Genomic DNA, 17624 nt, shown 5'->3' on the forward strand with positions numbered 1-17624 from the left:
TGGTCAAGTTAGTTTCACTGCATAATGGCCTCTGTGAGGTGGACACTGAAAAAAATGTTATCGAAATTCCAAAAGTGTTTTATGAGGGGAGAGAGAGTAGTTCTTATAAAATCACCATGAGCAATTCTGTGAGCTTTCTTCTGTTCTAGGACCATGGGTATCAAACTTTATCAAGCTGCTAATGATATCAGCAAGCTTTAGCCTGCCGTCTTAAGTACTTGCGCCATTTCCCTTGAGATCACAGACATACTTCAGTAAATCCCCATATATCTTCCAAAGAGATGGAAGGAGATACTTTTGATTGGATACCAAGTATGACTGTCACTGATAAATAATGCGTTAATGGCTTAAGACAAATATGCAGACATCTACACATTCTAAGCCACATTTGTATTTTTAGAGACCACTCTGTGCAAGCCATCTGAAAGACCCTTGAAAACTGCTGGTGAATTCTGGACCACTCTTGGGGGAAACTAAGCATGGGTGGTTTATATGCGGAAAGGGTAACACCAGGATTTCTACTGCCCGGTATTGGTCGGCATCTAGCTTTGGAAACTTCTTTAGATGAGGCTTATTCTCAGTTTCCACCTGTGGCTTCTTTCTTCTCTGTTTCCTCCAGCAGAGAAATAGGGTTCATAGGAACCAGGAGATGAGGAGTTAAATCTCCCTCTCTGTTTCTAAGCCTACCCTTATCTCAGGAGTATTCTTCCTAGCAATCTTGGAGAATTCAGAGGATGCACTGCATACAGGTCAGCACTGAAACAACAGCTGGGCACGCAGTTCCTTGGATGTGATCCTTTTTTTCCGAGGCTTGAGTCACAGTCTGACTATTCCCTTTTGTTCTCCCTTCTCTCACAGCACCCTGGAGGGATATTATGTGGACGATGCCCTGCAGGGCCAAGGAGTTTACACTTACGAGGATGGGGGAGTTCTCCAGGGCACGTATGTAGATGGAGAGCTGAATGGACCGGCCCAGGAGTACGACACAGATGGGAGACTGATCTTCAAGGGGCAATATAAAGATAACATTCGGCATGGAGTGTGCTGGATATATTACCCAGTAAGCCTCGTGACTGTTCGTTTTGCTGGAAAGTAACATGTTTTCAGACAGTGCTTTGAGTCTGCGCAATGAAAAGTAAAATGTATTCTCTATGTTAGAAAATGTGAGGCTGTGAAATTTGAGAGTCACTGTAGCTGAAGCCAGCAGCTTAGGAGGGATGTCCTCTCACTGTTTTCACTATGGACTTAGATTGTTGCCCTTCGATCTGTTACGAATTCCTCTTCACAGTGGTTTTGGAAAGGAATGATTGGTCATGATTAGAACAAACTGGGACACATTGGTTTTACAGTACCACTGATAAAGATAAAAAACGATATTGCTTTTTAAAAATATTCCTTACAGCTGGCAGAAAGTTTCATTGTTGCAGTTAATTTTATTCTTTCTCATATGTAAGAACAAATGCAGCAATTTCTCATCTTTTTGGACTTATTACACTGTTGTTACTTCATTTTACAACCTTATTTCCTACTTTATAAGGTGCTTTCTTGTTAAATTGCTTAAATTAAGGTGATTAAAATTAACTTGCCTTTGAGTATTAAATAACACTTTATGATCTTCCTGGAGATGACTAGAGCAAAAAGATGTGGCAAAACCCCTAGTTGGGAATTAAAGCTCTCAATTTTGTTTGCATTTCAAATACCCTATCTGTTATTAGTGAATTTCTAGAAAATGTTTCAGAAAATAGACCTGAGAAAATATATTATCTAATATTTTATTTTGTCCAGAGCTTAAGTCAGACTACATTTTTTTCTTACTCTGAACCCAAATTGGGTTTTAATTAAAAACAAAATATCTATTACAAGTATAATGAGAAAAGTAGTCCCAGCTAAATCTACTTACACATTATTGTTCCTAAAAAATTATAGTCAAGGCGTACGGAAAAAATACTGTAAAACATTTTTTTAAATAATTACTAAAGAACTTACACGTGCTCTTGGTAGGGTCTGCAATAGATCAGAAGTCCTTTCAGTTTCAGAGGTAGAAGAGGTGGAGGGACTTACCAGTTTAGGAAGCCTGAAACTGTTGTTGCTTCGTGAGTAGGCAGGTTAAAGGTCCTGCTGCCCAGGGCTGGGGAGCTGCCGTTGTGATGGAGAGTCTTAAAGTCAGGGAAGGTGGATCTCTGCACGAGGATGGGTCTAGGAAGGAGATCAAAGATGCACTAAAGTGAATGGATCTGATTCACTCAATGTAGTTGTATTTTGAAACCTAAAATGTGCAGCTGCATGTAGCCTTGATTATTGTTTTTTTAAACATCAAGAGCAGACTCTGCCTCAGGAAGGAAGAGGCACTGGAGAGTTATAAGCTTTAAAAATTAACTTGGTTGATAACAGTTCGTATATAGAGTCTGTTGGCATTTGGAGTGGGGTGGTAATCACACCCCTCTGCTCTGCTTTCTGGAGTGGGAATCAACTAATGGACACAGGTGTCAGGGATCGAGATGTTGGTTTCATTATGGCACCTTCGACTGGAGATGTGGTGCAGTCTTCTACTCTTTCCCCTCTGAACTAAACCGGTGGACCGGTGGTCCGCAGAGCAGCTAGAAAGCTGCAGGTTCCCCTGGGAGAGTACGGCTGCCTGGGGCAGCTTCCCCAAGGAAAGGACAGAAACAGAGGGGGGCAGGTACAGCCTGTGAGCACTGCCAGTCCCCAAGACAGGTGAGCAAAAGTGCAGAACACGTAGGAGCAGCAGGCTTTATCCTGTTAACCCTCTGGTAGAGATGGGCATCAGCGGGAGTCAGATCCTGCCCTCTTACTAATCAAATGCATGATTTCTCCTTCCATGAGGGGAAGCCACTGAGCAGAGGAGACAAAGGGGCAGCTGACAGGGAGGTGTTTGTGACATGAGGTTAAAGCAGGAACAAAAGCAAGCAAAAATCATGATTTCCCCCAAAGGATTTATAAGCCCACTCTAAGGACAATTTATTTCTTTCAAAATTTTACCTTGGAACTGTGATGGAAAGTTTTTAATTAAAAACTCGTAACTCCTTTTGGAAGTAAAAGAAGAATCTCTACTTTATTATTCTAGACAAATAAATTCACTTGCCCCCCCAAACTGGAAGTTTAAAGCACATAAGGGGGGAGAAAAGTGGGACCCTAGAAAGACAGCATTCTGTTATGAATACATAGAAATGCTGATGGCTTATATCAGTTACGGCGGCATGTAAGAAGCACAAATGCTCCAACATCCTTCAGCTCAGTAATCACCACTGAATGCCTGCAGGCAGATCTTGCAAAAAGTATCATCCCCATTCAGGCTGGGTTATTAAGAATTAACACGGGGAGGAGAAAGAGCATAATACATCCCTAATGCACTTCTCTCCGTGAAAAGTGCTTCCAAGTATTTTTATTTCTATGAAAGTGCTGTGATTCATTTTTAAATTTATAACCTTTTTTCTCCAATCAGACTATGGGGAGCTGTAGAAGTCCTTTACCTGGTGGGACTTCTGCCTGCTGTCTCTCAGTAGCAACATCTGGGATCACTCAGGAGCATCCCTCATCACTGACTTGAACCTTTGAGCTGGGGAATTAGAACCTTTGAGTTGGGCACCTAACCACGCTTTTAGAAGATGTCATTGCATTACTGTTGTTATGTCAAACCCACAAAGGTCTTAGATTTTCAGTTATACCATAAGGGCCTTCTGGATGGGGGAAAAAAAGGAAACATCTCTTGCACCCTAGATTTGATTTTTTTAAGTTAATTATTAGCTTATCTTTAGTATTCCAATTCAATTTCAATAGTAATTATATCACCTGCTGTGTCCCTCAAACTGATACCAGGATACAGAAAGCTATGCTATGATAGTGTGTGCCCTAAAGCATTTAATGACCCTGAGGAATGAAGCGAATGACAGTTAAACAGGAAGCACAGCTGGCTCCTCTCCTGGAAGGAGGCAAAAGGGAGCAGTAATCAAGAAGAGTGGGAAGAAAGAAGTGATGGGGAGGGAGTAGAACTGAGCTGATCTTTCCTCACTTTTCCTTCTGACTCCCTCCAAAAAATGACGGTATAGGAGACTCAGAAAGGCCGTGTGCAGAAGTCCGTTTGATCATCTCTTAGAAAGTGCAGACAGCTCTCTTTCCTCATGTACACTGAATTGATTCTTAAGTACCTTTAGACTAAAGATGTTCTTAATAGACCAGAAATCCAGAATTCAACATAGGATCATAGGAATGGCAAGCCAGCCTGTCTTGCTACAGACTCCTGTCTCATTTGATCTTGGCCCAAAGTGATCACTTAGTTATGTTTCCTTTAAATGGTTGTAACTAATGCTACAGATACAACATTTTTTCCTTAGATAGCAAACCAAGATAGAGTATCAGCAACTTGTCCGGGATTATAAAGTATAACCCCATCTCTGACTCTCAATCAGGCTTACACGCCCCCTGTGCATATAACTTAGAGGGGACGGGATGGGGAGGGGAGATACGCACCGTGCTTTTCACACTCATGTGCAAAGCTCCAAGTTCTTAAACTATTATGATCCGTATTAACCGTGGGGGTGCACGAGAGAAATTTCTTGAACTCGTGTCATACAGATAAATACTATATATAATATTTTCTGATTTTGGGTTTCTCCCATCAGGATGGAGGCAGCCTTGTAGGAGAAGTAAATGAAGATGGGGAGATGACGGGAGAGAAGATCGCCTATGTGTACCCCGATGAGAGGACTGCCCTGTATGGAAAATTCATTGACGGAGAGATGATAGAAGGGAAACTGGCTACTCTCACGTCCACTGAAGAAGGAAGACCTCACTTTGAACTGATGCCTGGAAGTAAGTTCAATCTGCCCCCGAAGGGTTGCTCTCATTCCCTAAAGCCAGTTGTTAGGGCTTATCTGAGAGAAGTGACTGTCTTTGCCTAGGCCACTTTAATGGTGTACTAGTCAACTGTGCTGCTTCACAGGCACCTCACACCTCAGCGGTTTACAACAGCAAACGCAGATCTGCTGACCGGCAGCACTCGGGCCAGGCTGGACTTCAGGCTTCTAGTCAGGTTTGAGTCTGCTCTATGTCTTCATTCTGGGGCCCAGTCTGAAGGGACAGTGGTGACCTGGGTCCACATTTTCTCAGGTGGTCACAGGAAGCCAGACCATGAGCAGACACCTATGACGCCTCTTAAAGCCTCAGCTTGGAGCTGATACGATGTCCCTTTCACCCACTTTCATTGGTCAGAGCAAGTCACATGGCCAAACCAAACATCAGTGAGACAGGGAAATATACACCATGCACTTTAGTGGCAGATGCTGAAAAGTCACTTGTCAGGGCACAGCTATGTAATTCCAATACAGAGAAGGAATGAAAAAATGACGCCAGTAAATTTAACCAATTGTGAATAGTGTATCTCAGGGGGAAAAAAAAACTACAGTTTAATGATTTAATTAATAAAGAATCAAGTTAGGTAGATCTCCAGGTGGGTACAGATTGTAAAGCTGATCCAGCTTGAGCTCTGATTGGAAAAGATAAATGCACATTCAGAGCCTAGCATCTTCTTGGAGGACCTAACTGACACATGAGTGAGTCTGTTGGAATCTATCTTAGAAAAAAATCCTATTTCCTTTTAGAAGCACAGTACGGCACACTAAACTTTTTTTCTGATTATAAAATTATTTATTGTAGGTTTTGGCACCAAAAAAAAATAAATATATAAAATAATTTATTGTAGAAAATCTGGAAAATATACACATAAAATAATCGAGATTTTGTATTTTTGGGTGACACAACATAAGAAAGCCAATTGAATCGTTCTGATTCCTTGAAAACAATGTATGCATGTCTGTGTTTCCAATGCAAGTTGAGGCATAAGGAGAAGTAGAAAAAGTAATACATCTAGGCATTGATAGGCCGAAATAATATTTAGCTATTTGGTTCGGAAGGAGACTCTCCAAATAGTGGTTGTCCAAAAATAAGAAATCTAGTACTTTACATTTAGGTCCAACTTGGGTTGTTATAAATGTCTCAGTTTTTGTTTTTTTAAGTTAAAAACTGAGGCATTTTAAATGCAATGTGGGATTCTGGATTGGATCCTGGAACAGAAAAAAAGGATATTTGTGGGAAAACTGGTGAAATCTGAATAAAGTCTAGAGTTCAGTCAATAGTAGTGCAGCTATGTTGGTTTCTTAATTTGGACAAACGTACCATGTAACTTAAGAAATTAACATTAGGAGGAGCAGTGAGGGCTACTGGGGACTCTCTGTACTATCTCTGCAGCTTTTCTGTAAATATAAAATCATTCCAGAATGAAAAATTGGTTTTACTTAAGGGAAACAGTAATCTTTGAACTTCAAACTCTAATATCTGTGCTCTTCCCATATGTTCTCAAAGGAGACAGTGTTACAATGTTTAGAAATGAGGAGACTCCAATCAGGGCAAGATCCCAGTTGGTGATACAGATTTTAAAACCTCAGAAGTGGCATTATTTTTAGTGGCAAGAGTCTTGAACTTAAGAGTCCCCTCCTTTGAGTCTCAGCCCCAATATTTACTGTATTATGGTCTTAGGCAGGTTATTTATCCTTCCAGAACCTATTTCTTTATCATAAAATACTTAATAAGTCACTTCCCTGTCCCAAAATGTGTTTCATACTTATACCAAGGAGAATGTAATAACCACAGTAACTTTCATGATGGGGATTCATGGGAGGTGCCCACTTCCTCGTCAATTAAGAAGATATGATTAATAATTACATACCCCCAACTTGATTCATAAAAAGAATTGAGCCAGATCTAATACATAAGGGTTGAATTTTACTGAATTATATGTCTTTTAAAAGTTCATACCACTTTATCAAAATCCCCTAGGACAGTTGTTAAAAAGAAAAAACAAACCAAAAAGCCACGACTCTGAATCTCAGGGGGTAGGCTGGGTGCCTAAGAATCTGCAACTTAGTGTGGAAGCAACCTAAATGTCCACCAACAGATGACTGGGTAAAAAAGTTGTGGTATATTTATACAATGGAATACTACTCAATCATAAAAAAGAAGGAAATCATGCCATTTGCAGCAACGTGGATGGACCCAGAGATTGTCATTCTAAGTGAAGTAAGCCAGAAAGAGAAAGAAAAATACCATATGATATACCATAAAAAAAGAAGAAAAGAAAAAAGACACTAGGAACTCATCTATAAAACAGAAACAGACTCACAGAAATAGTAAACAGTCTTATGGTTACTGGGGGAAGTGGGTGGGAAGGGATAAATTTGGGAGTTCGAGATTTGCAAATGATAACCACTATATATAAAAGTAGATTTAAAGAATAACAAGTTTCTTCTATATAGCACAGGGAACTATATTCAATATCTTGTAGTAACCTATAATGAAAAAGAATATGAAGACGAATATATGTACATATATGCATAACTAGGACATTGTGCTGTACACTAGAAATTGATACATTGTAACTGGCTATACTTCAATTTTATATATATACAGTAAAAAAGAATCTACAATTTAGTAAATACCCAGGTAGACAGTTCTGAGTTTGAAGATCATTGCTTTAGGTTGTCAGAATTCATTAAAAAAAAAAATAGACAAGATATTGGCACTTCCCATAAAACCCCATCAGGAAAGTTGTTATGGTTATTACCTTCTCCTTGGTATAAGTACAGAATACATTTTGGGAAATGCGGGTGATCATTCTCAGGGGAAATATTTTTCTTAGGACTCCTGGTTGCAAATAACAAACACCCTCTTCAAACTAACTTAAGGCCAAAAAAAAAAGAGGGGTTGCATTTATTGGCAAGACTCTAGCAGGCCTCAGTTATTTTAAGGATATGTGAACGATGTGGGTCTCAAAAGAGTCAGGAACCATAGCCGCTTTGGGGACTCGGAAGAACCAGATCCTTACTCTGTGTTCTGTCCCCTCTGTGTCTCCCCCTCCTCTAACCAGTTACAATGATAGAACCACTGACCAGCTGACAGATGAGGGCTTTCGGGGTCCTGTGGCCTCGGGTCCCGTGGCTGGGGGAGGAGGAGGAAAATAGATTACAAATATCTGAAGTCCTCCTCGCGGACTTCCCCCTCCACACCCTTCCTCTTCATGCTTCCGGAACCACAAACTGCTTCGGCCTCTCTACTTTCTCTGTGCTGATTTTCTCCTTGTGCCTCTGGCCGGAATTTCTTCTCTCCGCACAGGAATCCCATTCCCTGGCTAATTCCTATTCCATCTTTATGGCTTGGCTAACCTCTTAGAATTAATGTTTGTCAAGTGAATGGATGAATTCTAGTCTAAAGGTCATAGTATAAACGATAGGCCAAAGGAGGAGAAGTCAAGGATGCCGTCTGTCTGTCCGGAGCACAGGCCTGGCTGTCTAAGGGAGCAGAGGGAGGGACAGTGTGCACTGGAGGAGATGCACCAACTCCTTGAGGGCAGGAAGAGACGTGCTCTCGTCTGTGTCTGCACAGCCCCAAACACGGTGCTTTCCCAGTAGCTGGCACTTAGTACATTTGTGAAGAAAGTTTTAGCCTCAGGAAAGGAGATGGGAGTTCATAGGAGAAATTCTGCATACTAGAACATGTATTCCACAGAAATATTTGGCTTTAAAGTGTAGTTTTTTGTTCCTCTTTTGAACTAACTTCCTTTCCTGGATTGCGGGCTAGTCCAGATGCGTGCCTCAACCTTTCCCTGCCCAGCGGTTACTGCAGGGCCTTCTGCCCTTTGCGGGCTGCATTTCCCAGCCTCTTGTGCATCTGCCTTCTGTCTGGGTTTGGCCACAGGGAGGCGCTGGCCGGGGACACAGAGAGGGAAGGGAGCAGGGAGAAGCTCTCTGTGTCCAGCCAAGTCCCCGTGATTCCATCTCCCACCAGGACAGATCCCCATGGGGCCAGCTTCCCTGGGCTCCCCGGGGCTCTAGAGCTCTGGGAACACCTCTGCCTTTGTCCCTGTGGTTCAGACTTTCAGTCCTGCTCTTGCCAGTCTGCAGGCTCCTCGTTGCCCTGTTCGGCTTCTCAGCATTTCTGTGCTCTGTATAACCAATTCTCAGAATTAAGTTCTCTCTCTTTGAGATGCTCAAATGGTCTGTTTCCTGGTTAGACACTGACAGATCTGGATTGTTCTGACTTTTAGTTTGAGACATTAATTTGGGTTTTGATTGTATTAAAAAAACAGAACCAAGACCTGGTAACCATTGGTAACCACTAAGGAATTGTTTAATGGAATAATTTATGATGCCTTAGTGCCTAAAATAATTGACTTTGCAGGAGTGAGCCCTCCAGTTCCAAAACTTGTTTCTTTACTTATTAGCCTTTGGAACACCGGATGTCTTTCCTGTACTCTGGGAGCATTCTCTGCAGCTAATTCTTTGCAGAGGACTGATGTTAATTCTAGGACGGTTGTCTGCCTTCGTTTCTGGAATAAATCACTAATTGGCTTTTGAACCACTTTAATAGAAATAAGATGACTTTGTTAATGCTTTATCAAAAGCAGTCTGTTCTCCTTAATTCTGGTGAGGCTGACTGTTTATTTTTAGTGAAGGAGACAATTGCCAAGGGTGGGTGGTTGGATTCTACAGACTGTGTCTAGGATGAAGAAGACCACAGGAAAAATTTAAAATTATTATCCAGTCTGATCTGACCAGAGAGATCTCAAATTTTCGTGACAGAGCATTTTCTTGATTAAAAAATATTAATGACACAAGCAGCTCTTAAACTATTTGAATAAAGAAAATGCAAAAGCAAAAATAGGATTTTAAGAGATACTTCTAATGGCTCTTCATTATGACCTGAAAATAAAACTCTAGAGCAAATCTAAATACTATCCATTTATATCGAAGAATTTCATTCTAGTTGGTGTAACTTGAATAACATCTTTCATTATTTACCTCTTTCTGGTCCCTTGAATGGAGAGAAATGTTTTAAATGTCCTTCCCTGACTCTGGGCCTGGGCTGAGCTTTTTGTTTGCTTTCCAGGTTCGGTGTACCATTTTGATAAGTCAACTTCATCTTGCATTTCTGCCAATGCTCTTCTTCCAGATCCGTATGAAGCAGAGAGGTAATTTTTTCCTTGTGGTTTTGATGGCACTGTTTCTGTGAGATTAAATTACCCCTGTGGTAGGAATTAATGCTCCTCTGTGGCTCTGCTCAGGCCGAGTTCCTGAGCAGAAAAACATACTCAGATATTCTGGGGAAGAGTTCTTTTATTCTCATACAGAATCTGTCCCTGTAAGAGAGTTTCTCCACCCATCAAGCACAGAACAGCCTGTGCCATGTGTCAGTCCCAGAATGAAACTTCTGCGAAGAGAGAGCGGTTGGGCCAGGCAGCCAGTTGTGCCCTGCCCAAGTGTCCCCTTTCTTGGGGCTCTAGTGCCACAATTTGTGTCTCAGCCCCTGCTTGCCCCTATAGAGCATTTCACACTCTGCATAGCTCTAGCCGAGGCAGAGACCGGATGCCTCCTTTTCTACCTCGCCCAGCCGACGGGGTCTGGAACACAAGATAATTTCTTCGGTCACAAAGGGAAGACAGGCATGAAATAAGAAAATATAAGAAGCATAAAGAACATGCCAGCTTGTAAATGACAAGTTTCTTATTTTATGAGTTCCCTCCCAGAGGGTCAAGCCCTGTTCCATTTCATAACTTATCTAAACTCCACTCTTGACTCCTTATGTGGCTTTCTCTGGTCCCCTGCCTGGAATTCTTACTCCCCAGCCACTGGCCTGTTTGTGGGTAAGAGCGCCACCTGCAGTTGGCTTTCTCGTTGCCTTGCTCTGTAAGCACGACCTCCGTTCCATTTCTGTTCCATCTGTCTGAGAAAAGGCCTCTTCCCTGGTTTGACAGGGCTGACACCACAATGTCACAGTGAATGAATGGCCTCTTTCTTGCCACGAGGCTCTGGCCCGTTGACAAAGGGAAGAGTCTGGTCTCTTGTTAGCCACCCAAACACAACAGCACCGTAACCCAGTCTTTTTTTGTTACTGTCATTGTGGTGATGCCCCATAACAACACCTTTAAACTATCAGTGATTTAAGAAAGCAGACATTTTATTTTAGGCTCGTGATTCTGTAGATGGGCAGAGGCTCAGCCGCTTTGGACGGCGATCCTCTTGGCTCAGCCGGACTAGGCTGCCGTCCAGGTTTCACGTTGGGCTCCGGTCTGTCTCACATGCCTTCCTTCGAAGACTCAGGCTAAAGGAACAACAGCCCCCTGGGGCATCTTCTTCTTGTGGAGATGAATGGAAGCCAAGGAGGCTGGTAGAAACTTGCCGTGCTTCTTAACCCCCAAGACCCAGCCTGGCAGTCACTTCTGCCCACCTTCTAGTAGCAAAGCAGATCACACCAAGCCCGGAGCCCATCAGGCAGGGAGGTGTTCTCTGCCTGAGCTGAAGGAAGCGAGGGAGGTCACACAGCCAAGTGGCAGGGTGTAGAATTCTGTCCCAGGGAGGGTGTCAGGAGGTGGAGGCACTAATTCAGCCTTCTAGTCTGAATGAAGATGACCCGCTCCACCAGTCACTGCATCCCCAGGGCTCGAAGAACTGAAACTGTGGATGGGGCATGTCCTGGCTCACTAAATCCAGCTCCGGAGTTGTGAGAGCTGTTTTCTTATTAACCAGTGGTTGGCAAACTTGTTCTGTAAAGGGCTGCTTAGTATTTTAGGCTTTTGCAACTACTCAAGTCTGCCTTTGTAATGCTAAAGCAGTCATAGATAACACTGAGCAAGTGGGTGCGGCTGTGTCCCCAAAAAAACTTCACAAAAATGGACAACAGCCAGATTTGGTCCTTGGGCCGTAGCTGGCTGTTCTGTTATAAATTCCTTTGCTGATAACTGATAGATTGTGCTCTATGCTGGAATTTGACACAACACTGTAAAATGACTATAACCCAATTTAAAAAATGTTTAAATAAATAAATTCCTTTGCTGGGAAATGCTCATTGGATATATTTTATTAACTGTTTGTCACTCTGTCATGTAAAGGGTCCATCTTGAGGCTTCATTACAACAGCCTTTTCCTGCTATATGGCATAGAGAAACTTGGGTATAGCTTTAATTAGTTTGGGGAAATGTTTGCCTTGTCCTGGAAGATGGTGGAAATTGTCATTAACTAAAAACATAAAAATTTTTAAAAGCCTTCCATCAAGCAATGGGTGACTTTGTGAATATACACTAATAACCCCTGTATTAGGGAGCAGTAAGGGACATAAGTATCGGTTCTCCAATTTCCAATGCCAAAATCTGTGGCTTAATTTTTCCTTACTTCCTCGTGGAATTATTATGAACTGACATGTTGGATTCCATAGCCATAATGGCATTTTTGTGGTTAATGTAAGGAATGACATATCAAACCAAAAAAAAAAAAAAGAGTCATTATTTGCCCTTTTTTTCTATTTAGGGTTTATGTTGCTGACTCTCTCATTTCTAGTGCTGGAGAAGGACTGTTTTCAAAGGTAGCCATGGGACCTAATACTGTTATGTCTTTTTATAATGGAGTCCGAATTACACACCAAGAGGTGAGTGGGGTAGAAGTGGAAAATTGGCTTGATTGGTTAAAGGGCTTTGTTTCAAACACCCTTAATTTTCTCATTATTTCCTTTATTTTAATATTCACTAGAAATATGGAGGGACAAAAAGCTAGGCTCTTTTGTAAATGCTTGGATATTGTGTTATAGCAGGGCCTCAGACTGCTGTAGCAAAAACACCATAGAGTCAGTAGCTTATACACAACAAAATGTCTTCCTGTGGAATGATAAAGGGCAAAATGCTGTGAAATGATCAAGTCCCTGTACATTCAAAGCAGTCGCACAGGCTGTCAGTGCACTCAAACCAAGCTGTGGTCAGCCACACAGTGTCCCCTGTGACAGTCAGTCCCGAGAGTCCAAGACATTCAGCCTACGGAAGGTGGCTCAGGATACTGATATGTAATTTATGTATTCAAAGATTCCACAGCTAAGGAAACTGCAGCCCACAGAGGTTAAGCAATTTGCCCAAGGTTACCAGCAGAGTTCAGGCAGGGTTTCAAATAGCAGACCCTGGCTCTGTGCTGAAACTCACTATGTAAATCAATGAGGTGCCCTCCCTGCCCTCACAAAATTTAGATTCTGCTGGGGAGATGAGAAAAATAACACAACTAGTGGCAACCTAAGGTAAATGGTACCAAGTGCCACATATCGTATCTCATGACAGTTCTGAAATATCAAAAGCCATGACAATTTTTTTCACTTTCATCACTGCTGTGTCTCCTGCACCTGGAACAGTGCCTGGCCTATGGTAGGCGTTCTGTCAATATCTGTTGATTGAATATCAGATACAAATAAAAGTAATGGTAGTTTAGAGCCGGGAGAGAGGCTATACCTCTGAGAGTCAACAGCTTTGAATGGAAGTGCAATCCTATTTATTCCAAAAGGCTGTCATCCACAGATCCTGGGGCATGTTGGTCGGGAGTGGTTGGGGAAGGGAAGCAAAAGGCTGTCATCCACAGATCCTGGGGCATGTTGGTCGGGAGTGGTTGGGGAAGGGAAGCAAAAGGCTGTCATCCACAGATCCTGGGGCATGTTGGTCGGGAGTGGTTGGGGAAGGGAAGCCTGTTGCTTGCACTGCAGATGGTGAGTCCTGTTGTGGATGAGAAAGGGCCCTGGTTGTCCGTGACTGTCTGCTGGTCACATTGACTGCCCACCTGCAACAAAGGTGTAGAAATTTCCTGAAATGCAGCTTTGCCTTCCTTCTGTTTCTGGTTCCATTTGATGTTCTTACTTTCATGTTTCTTTTGCCTCTTCTTTCTCACTGTAGGGGTTCAAGGGATTGGGGGGCTGATCTGAGAAAAGACCACAAGAGGCGACCACGCACAGCCAGCTTTGTAGATGCTGGGTGGTGACTGGACAGGTTGCAATGAGAGGGGACATCCTCCCAGCATGAGACCGTTCAGAGGCTTATCACCGTCCAGAGGAGTGAAGGGCAAGGGAACTTGTGGGAAAGAGAGGGATCAGAAAGGGGCGGACAGGTCTAGGTGATGTGTAGTGTGGGAGGAGTCTCTGGGCCAAAGAGCTCCCAAGGACAGCTACATCTGGTGTCTTTATGGTCCTGGGTTTATCCATCTACTCCTAGCAGATGTGGTGAGGTTTCATGGGTTACGCAGCAGACTAGGAATGGCTAAAACTCTGCTCTATTTGGGCTATTTAAAAAACAGTGGGATGTGTAAAATTTTTTTATTTTTATAGTTCTTTTTAATTTTTTAATTATTATTATTTTATTAATGGTGGTACTAGGGATTGAACGCAGGACCTCCTGCATGCTAAGCACGTGCTCTACCACTGAGCTATACCCTCCCCATCTACAATTTTGAGTTTGGTGCGGGTGAGCTTTTGAGGTAACAGGTCTCAGCCCACAGTGAAGAGATAAACAACCCAGGGGCCAATACACAGAGGCCCTCTTTGACTCACTTATATAACACTCACCTGTTTTTAATTCAAGACATCTGGCTATATTTGTGTGTCTTTATAAGGGACTTTAAATCCTTTTTTTCATCTAAGATAAAGGAAAAATCAATAAAGAGTGTACCTGCCTGGTGCTGCCCACAACTGCCTCTTGCACCATTGGTGTTCAGTGTTTGCCCCCATCCAGGTGCCAGGGGTGCCTTAGGCTGTTTTCATGTATGTGGCACTCAAATCATGAATTTTAAGGATAAATGAGTTAACGTCTCCAGTGTCGTTTGAGCTCTTGGGAGGAAGGTCCTTTCTGTTTTTATTTTATTATTTTTAAATTTTTATTATTATTTATTTTACGGGAGATACTGGAGATTGAACCCAGGACTTCATGCATGCTAAGCACGTGCTCTACCACCTGAGCTATATCCTCCCTGCCAACAAGATCCTTTCCAATGTTCGCTTTCTTGTTTTCTGCAGGTTGACAGCAGGGACTGGGCGCTCAACGGGAACACCCTCTCCCTCGATGAAGAGACGGTCATTGACGTGCCTGAGCCCTACAACCACGTATCCAAGTACCGTGCCTCCTTGGGACACAAGGCGAATCACTCCTTCACTCCAAACTGCATCTACGACCTGTGAGTACGACACCGGGCTGCCAGTGGCCGGGGCGGGTCTGTGCCATGGGGCCGTGGGAATGAGCAGGGCACCGAAAAGGTGTCATCCTGCCCCGGTGCAGACCGCTCCCTCAGAATATCTGAGCATCCTCTGCCCGGGGCCTCGTGCTTATGACTGGAAACTCAGAGTCTAAACAGCCCCACCCTTGGGCCTTGGCAGGCAGGCTAAGAAATGGAAACATGGTAGAAATGTTATGGAAACACTAGATTTAATGATCACTGTTTTATTGTGGCTTTTTTGTTTTTCGGTTGTCTCATTCTGGAAATTTAAGGATCCTGTTATTTGAAGTCATGGTACAAATTGAAATTACTCTGCACAGTGGAAATTAGGGGATCCCTCTATGATATAAAAGGAAGGAAGACAATAAAATCTCAAGCCTAGAGCATGAGGTCTTGGTGTTGGGGAAAAACTGTAAAATCAGAGTCCTTATCATCTGGCAATCAAGAGGAATGAAATAGTGACACGCTACAGCATGGATGAGCCTTGAAAACGTGCTCAGTGCAAGAAGCCAGTCACAAGAGACCATGCAGTATATGATTCCATTGATATCAATGGTCCACTCGAGCCATAGAGACAGAAGGCAGATCAGCAGTTGCCAGAGCTGAGGGTGGGATGGGGGGATGGAGGTTGATGGCTAATGAGTATGGAGGGTCCCATTAAGGGTGATAAAAGCTTCTAAAATTAGTGCTGATGGTTGCACAACTGAAAACCACTGAATCATACACTTGAAAAGAATGAATTTTATGAGATATGAATTATATCTCCATAAAGCTGTTATTTTTAAAAAATCAAATAATTCAACCTCCCTTTTGGTTTGAGCCTCCCCTTCCAACTGCTCAGTGAACCTCTTCTTGGAAACCTCCATGATGAGGGGCTTAGCATTATGCACAAAGGCGGCTGGCTGTCTGAACAAACAGATATTATGGAATTAGCTGTTGGGCACTGATGATTATAAAGTTCTTTCTGTTGAGCCCAAATGGTTTTCCCTGTAACATCCAGCCTTTGGCCCTAATTATCTCCCTTTCTTTCTTGTGTACAGTGTCAGTCTGTCTTCTGCTTAGCAGCCCTACAAATATTTTGGTAGTTTTCACATGCCCCCTGAAGGCTCTCTTCCCAGTCAGGCGTCTCTGACTAGTCCTTAAAGGACACAGCTGGGATTCTCTGGAAGCTCATCGCTGCTGTCCTTAGCTCAGCCTGAGAATGCCAGTTCCTCCTGGGAGCCAGGCAGCCGTGTGCAGCCTTTTCTGCTCAGCTGTGGTTTGCATTCCAGCGTCCTCTAGCTTGTTAACATAAGCAGGATCAGATCATGTGCATTTAATCTGAAAATTGCCATGATTTGAATGTCCCTTCTTGTATCCCTGAGATGGCTTTAAAATTGCTCTGGCAGTGACTTGCTCTCCTTGGCAGCCACTAACAAGTACTGAAGCTACAACTTCTGTTTAAAGGGCGAGTAGAAATGGCAAAGGACATGTGTCATGTGAAATGAAACTGACACTGTTATTAACTCCAAGGCTTTCATGGCCAGCGTGAATTAGGCCAAATCATCATTCCAGGCTGCACACAGCTTAACAACAACCCTTTAAAGCAGTGGTAACTAACGATAACAAATGCTACTTAGCTCCTTAAAACAAATGAGTCCTGTGATTTCATTGCAAGGACATGATTTTTCTCATCAAAAAGAAGAGAGCACAGGAGACAAGAGAAGGAACCGTTTGTGCAAAGCCACGTCCCTGTTTCGAGTTTTTTTCCAAGCTTCATGTGAATGATTAGTTATCTCGGGTCATGGGGAGACTACCTGAAAAATAATCAGATCTAACTCATGGCATTCATTTGTTTCTAAAATCACCAGTATTGTTATGCACACTTTAACATAAACAGAACAACACTTCTGGAAGCTGTTTTAACTGTAGTCTGGTACAACGTGCCAAGGGGACAGATAGACAGGATCTACTTTCCTTGTTGTAAATATAGGTAACTTATCAACAAGAGGCCGAACTACGTGGCCCAGAGGTTTGGTCTGAGGGCTAATCATGCGGCCAGTGTTTCTTGAGCACTTCCTCTGGGTGGGCGCTGTGCTCAAGGCTTCTGTGCATGATCTCATTCAATCCTCCCAGTCACTCCATGGGGCAACTAGTATTACTGCTGATCCCAGATCACCAACAAGAAACGCAGGGCTCAGGGGGGAGGGTATAGCTCGGTGGTTGAGTGTGTGCTTAGCATGCACAAGGTCCTGGGTTCAATCCCCAGTACCTCCATTAATAAAAAATTAATAAATAAATAAACCTAATTACCTCCCCCCCCCAAAAAAGGAAGAAAAACTTAGGGCTCTTGGTCAAAGTGGAGAAGCACTCTTAACTGTTGTGCCTTAGGGCTGCCTTGAAGAATCAACACCTGAGACTGAGTTCTTTCTTTTCAGTCTGTCCATTTTCTACTGCCTGAAAAGAAGGATAATGAGCAAGAAAATGACCAGAGAACAATACTTCTTAGGCTTCTCATGGGATTTTTTCAGTGAATCAGAAGGTTAACTAGAATTCCCATTTCAAGGGTAT

General features: G+C 42.8%; 1 protein-coding gene across 2 annotated transcripts in view; it reads left to right on the plus strand.

Moving 5' to 3' along the window:
* SETD7 (SET domain containing 7, histone lysine methyltransferase) overlaps nt 1-17624 on the plus strand; it is a 45380-nt gene that overhangs the window by 19575 nt on the left and 8181 nt on the right. For both annotated transcript variants that reach the window (XM_074378333.1, XM_074378342.1), the window contains exons 4-8: nt 859-1060; nt 4641-4830; nt 9958-10039; nt 12372-12489; nt 14878-15035. In XM_074378333.1, the coding sequence (XP_074234434.1) occupies nt 859-1060; nt 4641-4830; nt 9958-10039; nt 12372-12489; nt 14878-15035 (750 nt within the window). The remainder of the gene's footprint in view (nt 1-858; nt 1061-4640; nt 4831-9957; nt 10040-12371; nt 12490-14877; nt 15036-17624) is intronic.

This window comes from Camelus bactrianus, chromosome 2 (assembly GCF_048773025.1).
Source record: "Camelus bactrianus isolate YW-2024 breed Bactrian camel chromosome 2, ASM4877302v1, whole genome shotgun sequence".
Taxonomy (NCBI): Eukaryota; Metazoa; Chordata; class Mammalia; order Artiodactyla; family Camelidae; genus Camelus; species Camelus bactrianus.